Here is a 17,477-nt window from a genome sequence, read left to right as displayed (position 1 = left end):
AGCTTTTATTACACTCAGTGCAGATGAATGGTTTCACTCCTGTGTGGATTCTCTGGTGTTCTGTGAGGCTTGTTTTATGAGTGAAGTTTTTATTACACTCAGTGCAGATGAATGGTTTCATTCCTGTGTGGATTCTCTTGTGTATTGTGAGGCTTATTTTATAAGTGAAGCTTTTATTACACTCAGTGCAGATGAATGGTTTCACTCCTGTGTGGATTCTCTGGTGTTCTGTGAGGCTTCTTTTCCAACTGAAGCTTTTATTACACTCAGTGCAGATAAACGGTTTCACTCCTGTGTGGATTCTCTGGTGTTTTGTGAGGCTTGGTTTATGAGTGAAGCTTTTATTACACTCAGTGCAGATGAATGGTTTCACTCCTGTGTGGATTCCCTGGTGTTCTGTGAGGCTTCTTTTCCAACTGAAGCTTTTATTACACTCAGTGCAGATAAACGGTTTCACTCCTGTGTGGATTCTCTGGTGTATTGTGAGGCTTGTTTTCCGACTGAAGCTTTTATTACACTCAGTACAGATGAATGGTTTCATTCCTGTGTGGATTCTCTGGTGTACTGTGAGGCTTGATTTCTGACTGAAGCTTTTATTACACTCAGTGCAGATGAATGGTTTCTTTCCTGTATGGATTCTCTGGTGTTCTCTGAGGCTTGTTTTATGACTGAAGCTTTTCTTACACTCGGTGCAGATGAACAGTTTCACTTCTGTGTGGATTCTCTGGTGTACTGTGAGGCTTGATTTCTGACTGAAGCTTTTACTACACTCAGTGCAGATGAATGGTTTGATTCCTGTGTGGATTCTCTCGTGTTCTCTGAGGCTTGTTTTCCGGCTGAAGCTTTTATTACACTCACTGCAGATGAACGGTTTCACTCCTGTGTGAATTCTCTGGTGTATTGTGAGGTGTCCCTTCCTACTGAAGCTTTTATTACACTCAGTGCAGATGAATGGTTTCACTCCTGTGTGGATTCTCTGGTGTTCTGTGAGGCTTGTTTTCTGACTGAAGCTTTTATTACACTAACTGCAGATGAATGGTTTCACTCCTGTGTGGATTCTCTGGTGTATAGTGAGGCTTATTTTATGAGTGAAGCTTTTATCACACTCAGTGCAGATGAATGGTTTCATTCCTGTGTGGATTCTCTGGTGTACTGTGAGGTTTTTTTTATGAGTGAAGCTTTTATTACACTCAGTGCAGATGAATGGTTTCATTCCTGTGTGGATTCTCTTGTGTATTGTGAGGCTTATTTTATAAGTGAAGCTTTTATTACACTCAGTGCAGATGAATGGTTTCACTCCTGTGTGGATTCTCTGGTGTTCTGTGAGGCTTCTTTTCCAACTGAAGCTTTTATTACACTCAGTGCAGATAAACGGTTTCACTCCTGTGTGGATTCTCTGGTGTTTTGTGAGGCTTGGTTTATGAGTGAAGCTTTTATTACACTCAGTGCAGATGAATGGTTTCACTCCTGTGTGGATTCCCTGGTGTTCTGTGAGGCTTCTTTTCCAACTGAAGCTTTTATTACACTCAGTGCAGATAAACGGTTTCACTCCTGTGTGGATTCTCTGGTGTTCTGTGAGGCTTGTTTTCTGACTGAAGCTTTTATTACACTCACTGCAGATGAATGGTTTCACTCCTGTGTGGATTCTCTGGTGTATTGTGAGGCTTATTTTATAAGTGAAGCTTTTATTACACTCAGTGCAGATGAATAGTTTCAGTCCTGTGTGGATTCTCTGGTGTTCTGTGAGGCTTGGTTTATGAGTGAAGCTTTTATTACACTCACTGCAGATGAATGGTTTCATTCCTGTGTGGATTCTCTGGTGTACTGTGAGGTTTCTTTTATGAGTGAAGCTTTTATTACACTCACTGCAGATGAACGGTTTCACTCCTGTGTGGATTCTCTGGTGTCCTGTGAGGTTTGTTTTATAAGTGAAGCTTTTATTACACTCAGTGCAGATGAACGGTTTCACTCCTGTGTGGATTCTCTGGTGTTCTGTGAGGCTTGTTTTCTGACTGAAGCTTTTATTACACTCACTGCAGATAAACGGTTTCACTCCTGTGTGGATTCTCTGGTGTATTGTGAGGCTTATTTTATAAGTGAAGCTTTTATTACACTCAGTGCAGATGAATGGTTTCACTCCTGTGTGGATTCTCTGGTGGTCTGTGAGGTTTGTTTTCTGACTGAAGCTTTTATTACACTCACTGCAGATGAATGGTTTCATTCCTGTGTGGATTCTCTGGTGTTTTGTGAGGTTTCTTTTAAGAGTGAAGCTTTTATTACACTCAGTGCAGATGAATGGTTTCACTCCTGTGTGGATTCTCTGGTGTTCTGTGAGGTTTGTTTTCTGACTGAAGCTTTTATTACACTCACTGCAGATGAATGGTTTCATTTCTGTGTGGATTCTCTGGTGTTTTGTGAGGTTTCTTTTATGAGTGAAGCTTTTATTACACTCAGTGCAGATGAATGGTTTCACTCCTGTGTGGATTCTCTGGTGTTCTGTGAGGTTTGTTTTATGACTGAAACGTCTATTACACTCACTGCAGATGAATGGTTTCATTCCTGTGTGGATTCTCTGGTGTTCTTTGAGGTTTGTTTTCCGACTGAAGCTTTTATTACACTCACTGCAGATGAATGGTTTCATTCCTGTGTGGATTCTCTGGTGTTCTGTGAGGTTTGTTTTCTGACTGAAGCTTTTATTACACTCACTGCAGATGAATGGTTTCATTCCTGTGTGGATTCTCTGGTGTTTTGTGAGGTTTCTTTTAAGAGTGAAGCTTTTATTACACTCAGTGCAGATGAATGGTTTCACTCCTGTGTGGATTCTCTGGTGTTCTGTGAGGTTTTTTTTATGAGTGAAGCTTTTATTACACTCAGTGCAGATGAATGGTTTCACTCCTGTGTGGATTCTCTGGTGTTCTGTGAGGCTTGTTTTATGAGTGAAGTTTTTATTACACTCAGTGCAGATGAATGGTTTCATTCCTGTGTGGATTCTCTTGTGTATTGTGAGGCTTATTTTATAAGTGAAGCTTTTATTACACTCAGTGCAGATGAATGGTTTCACTCCTGTGTGGATTCTCTGGTGTTCTGTGAGGCTTCTTTTCCAACTGAAGCTTTTATTACACTCAGTGCAGATAAACGGTTTCACTCCTGTGTGGATTCTCTGGTGTTTTGTGAGGCTTGGTTTATGAGTGAAGCTTTTATTACACTCAGTGCAGATGAATGGTTTCACTCCTGTGTGGATTCCCTGGTGTTCTGTGAGGCTTCTTTTCCAACTGAAGCTTTTATTACACTCAGTGCAGATAAACGGTTTCACTCCTGTGTGGATTCTCTGGTGTATTGTGAGGCTTGTTTTCCGACTGAAGCTTTTATTACACTCAGTACAGATGAATGGTTTCATTCCTGTGTGGATTCTCTGGTGTACTGTGAGGCTTGATTTCTGACTGAAGCTTTTATTACACTCAGTGCAGATGAATGGTTTCTTTCCTGTATGGATTCTCTGGTGTTCTCTGAGGCTTGTTTTATGACTGAAGCTTTTCTTACACTCGGTGCAGATGAACAGTTTCACTTCTGTGTGGATTCTCTGGTGTACTGTGAGGCTTGATTTCTGACTGAAGCTTTTACTACACTCAGTGCAGATGAATGGTTTGATTCCTGTGTGGATTCTCTCGTGTTCTCTGAGGCTTGTTTTCCGGCTGAAGCTTTTATTACACTCACTGCAGATGAACGGTTTCACTCCTGTGTGAATTCTCTGGTGTATTGTGAGGTGTCCCTTCCTACTGAAGCTTTTATTACACTCAGTGCAGATGAATGGTTTCACTCCTGTGTGGATTCTCTGGTGTTCTGTGAGGCTTGTTTTCTGACTGAAGCTTTTATTACACTAACTGCAGATGAATGGTTTCACTCCTGTGTGGATTCTCTGGTGTATAGTGAGGCTTATTTTATGAGTGAAGCTTTTATCACACTCAGTGCAGATGAATGGTTTCATTCCTGTGTGGATTCTCTGGTGTACTGTGAGGTTTTTTTTATGAGTGAAGCTTTTATTACACTCAGTGCAGATGAATGGTTTCATTCCTGTGTGGATTCTCTTGTGTATTGTGAGGCTTATTTTATAAGTGAAGCTTTTATTACACTCAGTGCAGATGAATGGTTTCACTCCTGTGTGGATTCTCTGGTGTTCTGTGAGGCTTCTTTTCCAACTGAAGCTTTTATTACACTCAGTGCAGATAAACGGTTTCACTCCTGTGTGGATTCTCTGGTGTTTTGTGAGGCTTGGTTTATGAGTGAAGCTTTTATTACACTCAGTGCAGATGAATGGTTTCACTCCTGTGTGGATTCCCTGGTGTTCTGTGAGGCTTCTTTTCCAACTGAAGCTTTTATTACACTCAGTGCAGATAAACGGTTTCACTCCTGTGTGGATTCTCTGGTGTTCTGTGAGGCTTGTTTTCTGACTGAAGCTTTTATTACACTCACTGCAGATGAATGGTTTCACTCCTGTGTGGATTCTCTGGTGTATTGTGAGGCTTATTTTATAAGTGAAGCTTTTATTACACTCAGTGCAGATGAATAGTTTCAGTCCTGTGTGGATTCTCTGGTGTTCTGTGAGGCTTGGTTTATGAGTGAAGCTTTTATTACACTCACTGCAGATGAATGGTTTCATTCCTGTGTGGATTCTCTGGTGTACTGTGAGGTTTCTTTTATGAGTGAAGCTTTTATTACACTCACTGCAGATGAACGGTTTCACTCCTGTGTGGATTCTCTGGTGTCCTGTGAGGTTTGTTTTATAAGTGAAGCTTTTATTACACTCAGTGCAGATGAACGGTTTCACTCCTGTGTGGATTCTCTGGTGTTCTGTGAGGCTTGTTTTCTGACTGAAGCTTTTATTACACTCACTGCAGATAAACGGTTTCACTCCTGTGTGGATTCTCTGGTGTATTGTGAGGCTTATTTTATAAGTGAAGCTTTTATTACACTCAGTGCAGATGAATGGTTTCACTCCTGTGTGGATTCTCTGGTGGTCTGTGAGGTTTGTTTTCTGACTGAAGCTTTTATTACACTCACTGCAGATGAATGGTTTCATTCCTGTGTGGATTCTCTGGTGTTTTGTGAGGTTTCTTTTAAGAGTGAAGCTTTTATTACACTCAGTGCAGATGAATGGTTTCACTCCTGTGTGGATTCTCTGGTGTTCTGTGAGGTTTGTTTTCTGACTGAAGCTTTTATTACACTCACTGCAGATGAATGGTTTCATTTCTGTGTGGATTCTCTGGTGTTTTGTGAGGTTTCTTTTATGAGTGAAGCTTTTATTACACTCAGTGCAGATGAATGGTTTCACTCCTGTGTGGATTCTCTGGTGTTCTGTGAGGTTTGTTTTATGACTGAAACGTCTATTACACTCACTGCAGATGAATGGTTTCATTCCTGTGTGGATTCTCTGGTGTTCTTTGAGGTTTGTTTTCCGACTGAAGCTTTTATTACACTCACTGCAGATGAATGGTTTCATTCCTGTGTGGATTCTCTGGTGTTCTGTGAGGTTTGTTTTCTGACTGAAGCTTTTATTACACTCACTGCAGATGAATGGTTTCATTCCTGTGTGGATTCTCTGGTGTTTTGTGAGGTTTCTTTTAAGAGTGAAGCTTTTATTACACTCAGTGCAGATGAATGGTTTCACTCCTGTGTGGATTCTCTGGTGTTCTGTGAGGTTTGTTTTCTGACTGAAGCTTTTATTACACTCACTGCAGATGAATGGTTTCATTTCTGTGTGGATTCTCTGGTGTTTTGTGAGGTTTCTTTTATGAGTGAAGCTTTTATTACACTCAGTGCAGATGAATGGTTTCACTCCTGTGTGGATTCTCTGGTGTTCTGTGAGGCTTGTTTTATGAGTGAAGCTTTTATTACACTCAGTGCAGATAAACAGTTTCACTCCTGTGTGGATTCTCTGGTGGTTGGTGAGGTATTCCTTCTGACTGAAGCTTTTATTACACTCACTGCAGATGAATGGTTTCATTCCTGTGTGAATTCTCTGGTGTCTGGTGAGGTTTCCCTTCTGACTGAAGCTTTTATTACACTCAGTACAGTTAAGTAGTTTCATTCCTTTGTGGTTTCTCTTGTGCATTGGGTGGTTTCTTTTCCAGCAAGCACTTGTTCCACTGTCAGCAGAAGTACACAAGTTTTCATTTTTCTGAATTTTCTGGTAGTTTGAGAGGTCTGTCTTTCTGCAAAAGACTTTTTCAGGTTTAGTAGTAGTCATTGATTCTTCACCAGTCTGAGGTGTTTTATGATCTGTGAATGTTTCTCTATGGCTGAATTTCTTCTTACATTCAGCACTTGAAACTAGTATCTGTTCTGGCTGGAATTTTGCATTTCTTATGACATTTTCTTCCTGACTGAAGCTTTTGTCACGACTAGAACATGCAGATAATCCCTCATCAGTGTCATTTTTCTGGTATTTTGTAACGCTTCCTTTATTGATAAAGGTTTTCTCATCTACTGTCGTTGTACACACTCTAGTTTCTGTATTATTGTTCTCATGTTTCTCTTTCTTCCTACTGAAATCTTTCCCACACTCAGAACCTATACAGTGTGTCTCTCTTATGCATGTTTTCTGCAGTTGCTGTAGTTCTCTCTTTTGACTGAAGGTTTTCCCACAGTCCGTACCTGTATATGGTCTCTCTTCAGTATCGGATCTCTGATGTGATTTCAGAGTTAAATGATCATTAAGGAATATCTCACATCCATCACACAAACATTTCTGAACTCTCATCTGGTTTGTCTGTTCTTCCACTGTTTGTGTGATATTACTGGTAAAATGTTCACACGGAGCTGAGCTTCCTGTTGAAGGTTTTAGTTTATTTTGATTTTTTCCCTTTTCTCCCCAGTCAGAACAGGACGAAGTCTCTTCTTTCTCTCTTTCTGAGAACATCTTTTCCTCTTCAGGCTTCTCACTGAGCTTCCATTTATGTGTCTCTGCATTACTGTTCTTAGGGTCATCTTCTTCTAAATAAATTTAAAAACAGAGCATTGTATAGTACTGTAGGAGAACAGCAGTTTAACGAGTTCAATAAAAAAATCTGTATAATTAATTGTAAATTTTCCACCCCCTCCCTGTTGGGAATACATTTCCAAGCTAATCACTACCAGGGATGAATACAGAATATATGATTATATTCAAGTTGATATTTCAAAGCACCTTTTGGTCTTTGTACAATGATATTAAGCAGGCCATCTGCAAGTATCTCACCCCTCCCCTACCTTCCTCTAGGAGACTTTTAACTAATTTCCATATGACAGGGGGGCGGAGTACCTGGCAGAGGAGAGAGAGAGACAAGAATCCTGTAGTCAGGACAGGATGGGAGAATTGCAGGGGGGTCGGATGGGAAGGGAGTAAAGATTGCTTTTATTGAGGATGTTCCTTTTAAGGAAATGCAATATATAAATGTTTATGTGCCTTTTGTAAGAAACAAATGACATCCTGTATGATGATCCTGCCTCGCCTCACCCCCCCCCCCCATGCACATACGCCAAGCCCCCTCCCTGCCCATCTTCAAATCTCTGCTTAAAGCCCACCTCTTCAATGTCGCCTTCGGCACCTAACCTCTACCCAGGAAATCTAGACTGCCCAACTTGACATTTCGTTCTTTAGATTGTAAGCTCATCTGAGCAGGGACCGTCCTTCTTCGTTATTATGTACAGCGCTGCGTAACACTAGTAGCGCTCTATAAATGTCAAGTAGTAGTAGTAGTGATGTGTTCCTGAGAACCAGTTCTTTGTACTTCAGCATATATAACTGCCTGGTCTGGAACAAGGGGGGGGGGGGGGGGTCGATGAACATCTTCCTTAAGTCTATCTCAATAGATTAAGGAATATGCGACCATTTTCCATGGCTCCCCCCTTTTATGTTCCCTCACTACTCTGCTTCTCATGTTCTTGGGTAATGTAAGAAGCTTCTTTTGTTTATACAGTTGTTTTTGGTACTTTCCCAGCCGGTGGTGCTAAGAAATCAGTTGGGGAATTTGTGGGGGTGAGGCGTTGGGTTTTTGGTTCTGAGACCCAGCACCAACAGGCCCAAACAGCAGACACCACCCTTTCCGTGAACAAATACTTTCGTAGATTCCTCCTAAGCCTGTTTCCTCTTCTTCGTCCTATGTCCCCTCATTCCAGAGTTTTCCTTCATTTGAAAAAAGCTCACCGCCTCCTGTATATCGACAACACTGAGGTAGTTAAACATCTCTATCATATCCCCTCTCTCCCTCCTCTCTTCCAGCGTATACATGTTGAAGTTCATGGCCCTGTCTCTTTATGTTTTATGACGGAGACCGCTTACCAATTTTGTAGCCGCCCTCTGGACAGACTTCATCCTGTTTATATCCTTCTGTAGGGAAGGGAAGGGAAATGGGGCTTGATATACCGCCTTTCTGTGGTATTTTGCAACTACATTCAAAGCGGTTTACATATATTCAGGTACTTATTTTGTACCAGGGGCAATGGAGGGTTAAATGACTTGCCCAGAGTCACAAGGAGCTGCAGTGGGAATTGAACCCAGTTCCCCAGGTTCAAAGTCCACTGCACTAACCACTAGGCTACTCCTCCACTCCTTCTGTAGGTGTGGTCTCCAGAACTGCATCCCTCTCCTTATGCACCCAAGCATCCTTCTGGCTTTGACCGTTGCCTTTTCTACCTGTTTGGCTACCTTAAGGTCATCAAACACAATCACACCCAAGTCCCACCAAGTGAGCAATTGTGAAAAACAAAGTATAGGATACCCTAAGAATGCCAGAGTCATAGTTATTGAAGGTTTTACAGACAGGAATCTAAACAATACTCCAATAAAAACAGAAGAATCTTAGAAACAGACCCACCCCAGGTACTAATGTCATCTCGCCATCACTCATTATCAGTCACACCGGCTTCCTGTAGTGAGACTCACCCACTGCCAGTCAGTAAGAATAACGGGAAACCCTTACCTAGAGACATCAGGATCTCATAGTTCTCCTTCATCACCTCCCTCCAAAGCTGCTTCTGCTCCTCATCTAAATACTCCCACTCCTCCTGGGAGAAAGAGACAGAGACGTCCTCAAATGTCACCCGCATCTGAAACACAAACCAGAAATACAGTCAGATTTCAGCTCCTGCCTTTGTTTTTGGGGTTGTAACTGTGCAGATTTTTAAAAATTCAGCTTTATCTATCTTTTTGTGTAGAATTCCCCCCCCCCCCCCCCGGCATTAACATCCATCTCTTTTGTTCTCCAGGACTGACTCTGCCTAAGTTGTCTCCCAGCTCAGGCTTGATTACCCCATCCCCTCAGTAATCTCAGTCTCCAACTAGTATGAACCCCTCCCTAAGAAGGCTGACCCCCCCCTTACACCCAGCAGGTTTCTCTGCCCCAACCTTTATTTCTTTTTTTACTCATTCCAAGAATCCCACCTCCCCATTCCTCCCACAGCACACAAATCCCATACCTCTGTCAATCTGCAGCCCCCCTCCCCAGCAGTAAAAACACCCAGAGCTCTCTCATACTGCACACACTGGTTCTCTTTCTGAAATCTCTCTTGTCCTTAGCACATATACTTCCACAGCTCTCTCAGAATACCCCCCAACCCTCATAGTCCCCAGCTCACACCCTCCACTGCTACCACCTGTTTTAATGTCCCTCTCTACGCCCCGGGGAGACCCTTTTCCACGGAGGTATAGAGAAGGTTTGTGCCTCCACAGTCTGTTTGAACGCCTCCCTGAATTCCGGTGGTATCCCTTCCCAAGGGAATTGGTATTGAGGAGGCATCAGAAGGCTTAGTTCAAATCTAATTCCCATGACCACAGCTTTCTGTCTATTAGGATCTAAGTTGGCCATGTATGTTCCCACCTAAAATCTATAAAATGACTATAAAACTGTTACAGTGAGAAGTCTTACTTATGTGTGTGTTATTCTGTAAAACAGATGGAAGATAGAGAATAAATTGAAGCAAAGACAGAAACAGTTGAGTTACAGAAATAGTCTTTTTAATCTTACCCAAATCAGGCTTTCATCAGGTACATTCAGCAGACAGATTCTGGGTTCAACTGACCGGAGCTCTGCGTCCTAGATGCCCTTCTCTTATATAGTATCTGGTCCTAATACAAGTCTATGGCAAGACACTTTTTTTCTCTAATCTTGCTTAATCTATGAGTCATGCCCTCCGGCCAGGTGCCCATCTTTCCGTTTTAGCTATTGCAAGTTATTGTGCAATTTCCCTTTTTGTAAACACTTCCTTAGATACGGGTATCCAAACATCCAAACATGAACAAAACAACTTTTTTTTATGAAGATATCTAAATTTGGATATATCAGGTTCATATCATCTTGTGATCTGAGTGCCATCTTATAAAGACAGACTCCGTGTTATGAACCAATCTTCTTATCATTTCTGTCTTTAATTTCTACATCATGTGTGTTACACTCAATTTGGAAGTTGCACCAGGTTTCATTAGGACTCACCAAGCAGTCCTGCTCTTGCAGGCTCTCTGCTATAAGGCCATCAGCTTGTTATCAGGCCTAGTCAGTGCTTTTCAGCTGTTTAAAGCTATGTAGCTTGGCCCACCACTATTCCAGTGGATAGGTCTTAAGCTAGAACACATATTAACTTACAGGAAAAGCAAGTCCTTGCTCAGCCAGTCATAGATTTTTAAACCTAGCTGGTATTTTTCCAGCCTGAGTCCTAAAATCTGGCCTTCCACCCTTCCGGTGGGCATCCAGTGAGGGCCTCTTGCTGTACTATAATTATACACACCCCATGATCAGAGCAACCGAGCGAGTGAAACAACGCGCTTGCAGGCTCTGAACGCAACTAGCATGCAAAACAGGGCTCTTAGCATAAGTAACATGTAAATGCATGCTAAACCTATGCGACCAGCACGCTAAACATTTGCATGCTAGCAGGTCCCCATTCCCCCCCAATGCAGCAGCCCCCGCAGGAACCCTGACCCAACCCCTCGCCCAGCAACAGAGAGAATTGCTCTTTGATCATCTGCCCATTTGTGAATATTGCCAATACATATCGCCAGCTGTCTCCCTCCCTCCCATACAGAACTCCTCCCGTCCTATGGAATCCCCAAAATTCAGCCATGTTTCACCCGTGACACCCCCAGCTTTTCCTCTTTATCCCTCCTGCAGCACCCCCTCCTCAACTTGCCCTTTTCATCTCCTCTCTCTCTCTCCTCACTCCCCAATCTCTCCCTCCACCCCTAGTATGCACCTGCCCTCTCGCTGCACCACCTAACTTGTCCTGTTCATTACCTTTCATTTCCCTTCTTCCCCAATGCTCTACACAGATGAAGAAGCAAGAAGATTGATGCCGGCTAGATCCTGCGCCTCTGTCACAACGACTTTGACTGCTGAATTTGAACCGTGAGGTTCTACGGTGTCCCCCAAGGCTCAAATTCAGCAGTCAGAGCCAGTGCGGCAAAGGAACAGGACACAGACCAACATGCAGATGCTCTCCTCCTCCTGTTTGTGATGAGGATTCTAGGTCAGTTCCGCCTGGACAGTTCCCACCCACCAATTCTCTTGTGGACAATTCCCACCCATATCTCAAAAAATACAAAACACATAAGTAAAGTAATCTCCCTCTCTTTTCTCTTCCAGATCGTACCCCTTCACCCCCCCCCCCCTCAACATTATCTTTTACACATCCTTTTCCCCTTCCAGACATGCAGTTCATGTGGGGGGCACAAATGCCCCCCCAGCCCCCAAACTAGGTTTCAACCTCATTCATGTTTAATCCGGGATCTAAATGTCATAAGTAAACAAATAGTTAAAATTAAAGTGTAGTTCATGTGGGGGAGGGGGGGAAATGACCCCCACACATCCCCCAAACTAGATTTCAACCTAATTCAGTCCTTCAAAATGACACGCTGATTACGATTTATAACAAATGCTCTACCTATGACAAGTGATTCTGTCCTCTGTGCACATCCGTTTGCTGCTCTAACTTCCTCGTTCCAGCCGTAAGAAAGAAGAGACGATCGGTAAAAAAGCCAGAGAGGGTGGGAAATGACCGGGGAGGGTGGGAGGAGGGGGAGTCCTTGGTGGGACCTGTCCTCCAGGTGGGAACTCGCCTGATACCATGATGAGCCCCAGGGAGGTAGGGGACAAGAAATGAAATGGAACAAGGAGAGCGGTGCCACAGGAGGGCAGGTGCACACTGGGGGTGGGGGGGGGGGGGGGGGGGGAGAAGGGCTCAGTGTACGAATTCTGCAGAGTCACCATTGGCATCTGTGTTAAATGGCTATTGGCTATTCTTCAATACTGTTAGGTGTGTTTTTTGCATGGAGTTGATGGAGACCTTTATATGCCTGTTTTTTGGCTGAGCTCTGTGGTTTATAGTTGCCAGGGGGGGTTTTAGCACATATTTTAAATGATTTGAATCACCATTTGTAGCTGTGTTAGTACAATTTATATATTTATGATCCATATTAAATATTTTTCTGTATTCCTTGACGAAGACCCTGGTAGTGTAAAACATGTCCCTGTCAAGCTTTTAACTATTTATGTATTTAATATTTTATGGGTAGTGAATACATTTTAGATAGTTTTATTTTGAACCCCTATGATCTGCTGTTTTGTCTTTTATTTATAACATACTGTAAGATAAGCATTCCCATGCTGCAATAGATCAGAGGTCCATCAAGCCCAGCATCCTGTTTCCAACAGTGGCCAATCCAGGGCATAGGTACCTGGCAAGATCTTGCATTTTTGGAAAGAATAAACAAGTGATTCATCTCTGCTCCACAAGAAAACAAACTGCAAAAGGGGGAAGGGGCCAGGAGTTCATATACGACCTTTCTGTGGTTACAATCAAAGCAGTTTACATATCAAATAAAGGAGCAGCTGCTGTGTGAGAAGGAAATCAGGAAGAAAAGCTGCAGAGAATAAAGAGCCCCAGGAATGGATTGAGCAGTGCCAGTGAGGGGAGGAGAATGAGGAAGAAGAGCCTTCTGTGTGTGGCATTGCCTGGCACTGCATCCCCTGCTGCCCACCTCCTGCCAGTCTCCTACCTGCTCAGCACAAACCCCAAGTGCCCTTCTCCAGCTGCAGCCCAGGGTCCCTTCTCTACACCACCAGCCCTGACTCCCTCCCTTTATCCCTGGGCTTTGTTGGGAATCAGGTTCAGGGTCTCCACGTGGAGAGAAGCAGGAAGGAACCCCTGGACCATTAGGACCGCCCTAGGTGGAATCTGACAAATCACAGTGTCGGAGGGGCGGGATCTTGTCCTGCACTCCTCCTGCCTGAGTCTTGTGACCAAACAATGGAAGGGGCGTGGTCTCCCTCTCATGCTGTGTTCTCAATCTAACCTCCTTGTTCTCAATCTACCCTCCTTGTGAGTGACATCATAGAGTCTCTTCCTGGGCTGCAGCACCAACTCCCTCTTTATCTTGAGACACATCAGCTGCTGCCACCTGTGGCCGGATGTTTCACTCAGATGCTGCAGAGAAAACAGCTTCCAGGACAGTAACAGAAATGAGTGTGTGTGTGTTTAGTCTGACATTGCATGTGTCTGTACCTGCCTGTGAGTGTGCATATTGTAGTGTTTTTGCATTGATTGGTCAAAAGACTCCTGAGGAAGGATAGTGGAGGACATTGTGAGTGTGAGTGTGCATATTGTAGTGTTTTTGCAAAGAATGATCCCCATCCTAAAGCCTGAAATTCCCTCCTGTCTTTTGCCTCCCCAGGTCCATCACTCACTCCAGCTGCAGTTCTCCTTGCAAGACCCCTATTCATCTCTCCTATGCAGCACCACCACAGCCCTCCTTCTCCCTCCCCTCAGGAACACAATGACGTCAAAAAGCTGAACCCAATTAGGTTAGACTCCCTTTCCCTCTCCTCAGCACAGTCGTCATCCCAGTTCACCCAAAACAAAGCAGCCAAATCTATCAGCTGCTCTATCCAAGTTGTCATTCCTTATTGTTATAGGGAAGTCGTCCCATCCCCTTTATCATTTTCGTCACCCTTCTCTGTATAGAAAAATTGTAATAAACCATACGTTTTCAGAATATCAATATATTATTATTAAAATGCTAATAATAATGCAGGTGAGAGATTCTAATGCAATGGAGGCTTTTTTAAATATTTTATTGAATATAATTGAAAATACAAAAATATATAGCTAAATTCAGATATAAAAAAGTCACAGAGAAAGCATGACCACAGTGAATGTATATCCAGGATTCCAAGTATAAATACTCTCTCAAATAACAAAGTGGCTGACCTTTGTGATTTATATACTAAACATAGTAACATAGTAGATGACGGCAGAAAAAGACCTGCACGGTCCATCCAGTCTGCCCAACAAGATAAACTCATATGTGCTACGTTTTGTGTATACCTTACCTTGATTTGTACCTGTCCTTTTCAGGGCACAGACCGTAGAAGTCTGCCCAGCACTATCCCCGCCTCCCACCACCACCTCTGGCACAGACCATATAAGTCTGCCCAGCACTATCCCCGCCGCCCAACCACCAGCCCCGGCACAGACCGTATAAGTCTGCCCAGCACTAGTCCCGCCTCCCAACCACCAGCCCCGGCACAGACCGTATAAGTCTGCCCAGCACTATCCCCGCCTCCCAACCACCAGCCCCGCCTCCCAAACACCGGCTCTGGCACAGACCGTATAAGTCTGCCCAGCACTATCCCCGCCTCCCACCACCACCTCTGGCACAGACCGTATAAGTCTGCCCAGCACTATCCCCGCCGCCCAACCACCAGCCCCGGCACAGACCGTATAAGTCTGCCCAGCACTAGCCCCGCCTCCCAACCACCGGCTCTGCCACCCATTCTAGGCTAAGCTCCTGAGGATCCCTTCCTTAACAACTTACTAGATTTCTGGAAAGTACATCTTAAATTATTTTCATAGTTCTTCTTATTATTATTATTAGCATTTGTATAGCGCTACCAGACGCACGCAGCGCTGAACACCTGACACAAAGAGACAGTCCCTGCTCAAAAGAGCTTACAATCTAAATAATACAGACAGACAAGACAGTTACGGGTGAGGGAAGTACTGGGTGAGAAGGAAGGAAGGGACAAGGGGAGGGTAACTGAGTAGTGGCTAAGGGCTAAAAGCAGCAGTGAAAAGGTGGGTTTTCATCATATTATACAATCCACCTTATAATCGAAAGAGAAAAACGCCTGGATTTCGACCCAAATCGGGAGAGAGACGTTTATCTCACAAAAACGAATAAATCGGTATAATCGAAAGCCGATTTTGGATGTTTTCAACTGCACTCCGTCGCGGATGCGGACAAAGTTGATGGGGGCGTGTCAGAGGTGAGGCGAAGGTGGAACTGGGGCGTGGTTATCGGCCGAGGAGAGATGTACGCGTTAGGGCGATAATCGAAAAAATAAAGGCGTTTTTAGCGAACATTTAGGACACTTTTGTTGGACCCTTTTTTCACACGAACGGGTCCCAAAAAAGTGCTCTAAATGACCAGATGACCATCGGAGGGAATCGGGGATGACCTCCCCTGACTCCCCCAGTGGTCACTAACCCCCTCCCACCACAAAAAAATGATGTTTCACAACTTTTTATTTTCACCCTCAAATGTCATACCCACCTCCCTGGCAGCAGTATGCAGGTCCCTGGAGCAGTTGTTAGGGGGTGCAGTGGACTTCAGGCAGGTGGACCCAGGCCCATCCCCCCCCCACCTGTTACAATTGTGCTGCTTAATGCTTAGTCGCCCAACCCCCCCAAACCCACTGTACCCACATGTAGGTGCCCCCCTTCACCCCTTAGGGCTATAGTAATGGTGTAGACTTGTGGGCAGTGGGTTTTGAGGGGGATTTGGGGGGCTCAACACACAAGGGAAGGGTGCTATGCACCTGGGAACTCTTTTACCTTTTTTTTGTTTTTGTAAAAGTGCCCCCTAGGTTGCCCGGTTGGTGTCCTGGCATGTGAGGGGGACCAGTGCACTACGAATCCTGGCCCCTCCCACGAACAAATGCCTTGGATTTATTCGTTTTTGAGCTGGGCGCTTTCATTTTCCATTATCGCTGAAAAACAAAAACGCCCAGCTCACAAATTGTCGAATAAAACATGGACGTCTATTTTTTTGGAAAATACGGTTCGGTCCACCTCTTCACGGACCCGTTCTCGGAGATAAACGCCCATGGAGATAGACGTTTTCGTTCGATTATGCCCCTCCACATAACTCAATTCCACCACATTTGGAAAGAAAGAGGTGAGTTATCCTTCCAGTGATTAACGAGTTTAAAGGCAACAGATATTAGAAATTCAAATGGTAATTTGTCTGATTCAGCAGATATTTCAGGTAGGATAACTGATTTCCAGATAATAAATTTCAAGGAGATAGTAGTTGGCAAGTGAAGGATAGCAGATATTTTACTCCAAATAACATATGTGAAAGTGAACCAATTGCTTTGAACATGAACATTCATCCGACGGAGTCCAAAGTGAACGATGAGAAATGAAATACAAGGATTGTGTGATTGAAGCGGACAGAGGCTCTAGGGCCATGGATCCAAAATGAGTTCCATAATTCCTCTGGTATTTGGGTGTTCAAATCCTTTTCCCATACTTGTTGAGTGGCTAGACTATAGTTTCTTTTATTTAATTGAAATGTCTTGTAGTAGATCGAAGCGTAATGAGAGAGCATTGTACGTTCTTTAAGGAAGGATTTGTGGGAATTGAGGAGATGGTTTATAGAATGTTCCAATTGTAGGAATTCTGCTTGGGGGTTGGCTGCTACCTTATACTGGTTTAAGTTTTAGTGTTCTCAGTCTCCCTCTGCTGGTGATGCCACGGTGATGCCCAATTACCGCTGAGCAAGTCATTTCCGGGGGTTTTCTTTTTCCTCAGGGTGGGACTACCACAGGCAGTCCCGGAAGAGTGAGCGGTAAGCCTGCATTGGGCTTACTGCCGCTCTGTAAAATGGCCCCCAAATGCTTAAAAGATAGATAACGAGATAGAAAGTTGTAAGAGATCTAATATTTTAGGCCACATATCCAGCCAAAATGTACCTTTCTGATATAGCAAGACCAACATAAATCATTGAGAGATCATTTTCTTTTAAAGGATTTAATAGGAGTCCAATGAGCTCTGTGGTGTAAAAAATATAAAGATTGAGGGCCCCTTTTACTAAGCCGTGAGCAAATGGACTATCACGTGGCTCTTGAAATTACCGCCCAGGCCACGCGGTAGCCGGGTGATGACTCCAAATTGATGCACATTGGGTGCTCGTAGGCGTCTACGCAACTTAGTAGAAGGGCCCCCTAGTTTTTGCAGGTGTTTAAGAGGCCAGTCTGAAATACCAAAACAATATGAGAGTGCAGGAAGTCTCCTAGAATAGTCATTACTGATTTTTTCTCGGCCATTTCAGCTTTCTAGTCGTTTCTTCCTCCACTCCTAGATATTTATATGTACCTTCCTGTGTGGATCATTCGGTGGTTTCTACTACTACTACTTATCATTTCTATAGGTTCTTGAGGTTTACC

At 43.7% G+C, this 17,477-nt stretch overlaps 1 protein-coding gene and 1 pseudogene across 1 annotated transcript; both read right to left on the bottom strand.

Annotated features, from left to right (window-relative positions):
• Positions 1–1,645: 1,645 nt before the first annotated feature.
• LOC115462121 (gastrula zinc finger protein XlCGF26.1-like) lies at positions 1,646–3,316 on the bottom strand (the record flags this gene model as incomplete). The annotated part of the gene is made up of 1 exon (XM_030192163.1): positions 1,646–3,316. A coding segment is annotated over one exon (1,671 nt), but the record flags the coding sequence as incomplete, so codon positions are not given.
• Positions 3,317–3,475: 159 nt separating this feature from the next.
• Positions 3,476–17,477, bottom strand: part of LOC115460346 — a 52,125-nt pseudogene continuing 38,123 nt past the window's right edge.

The sequence above is a fragment of the Microcaecilia unicolor genome, chromosome 1 (genome assembly GCF_901765095.1).
Source record: "Microcaecilia unicolor chromosome 1, aMicUni1.1, whole genome shotgun sequence".
NCBI lineage: Eukaryota > Metazoa > Chordata > Amphibia > Gymnophiona > Siphonopidae > Microcaecilia > Microcaecilia unicolor.
The sequence above is the reverse complement of the archived record's forward strand: the minus strand, read 5'-3'. Positions and strand labels throughout refer to the sequence as shown.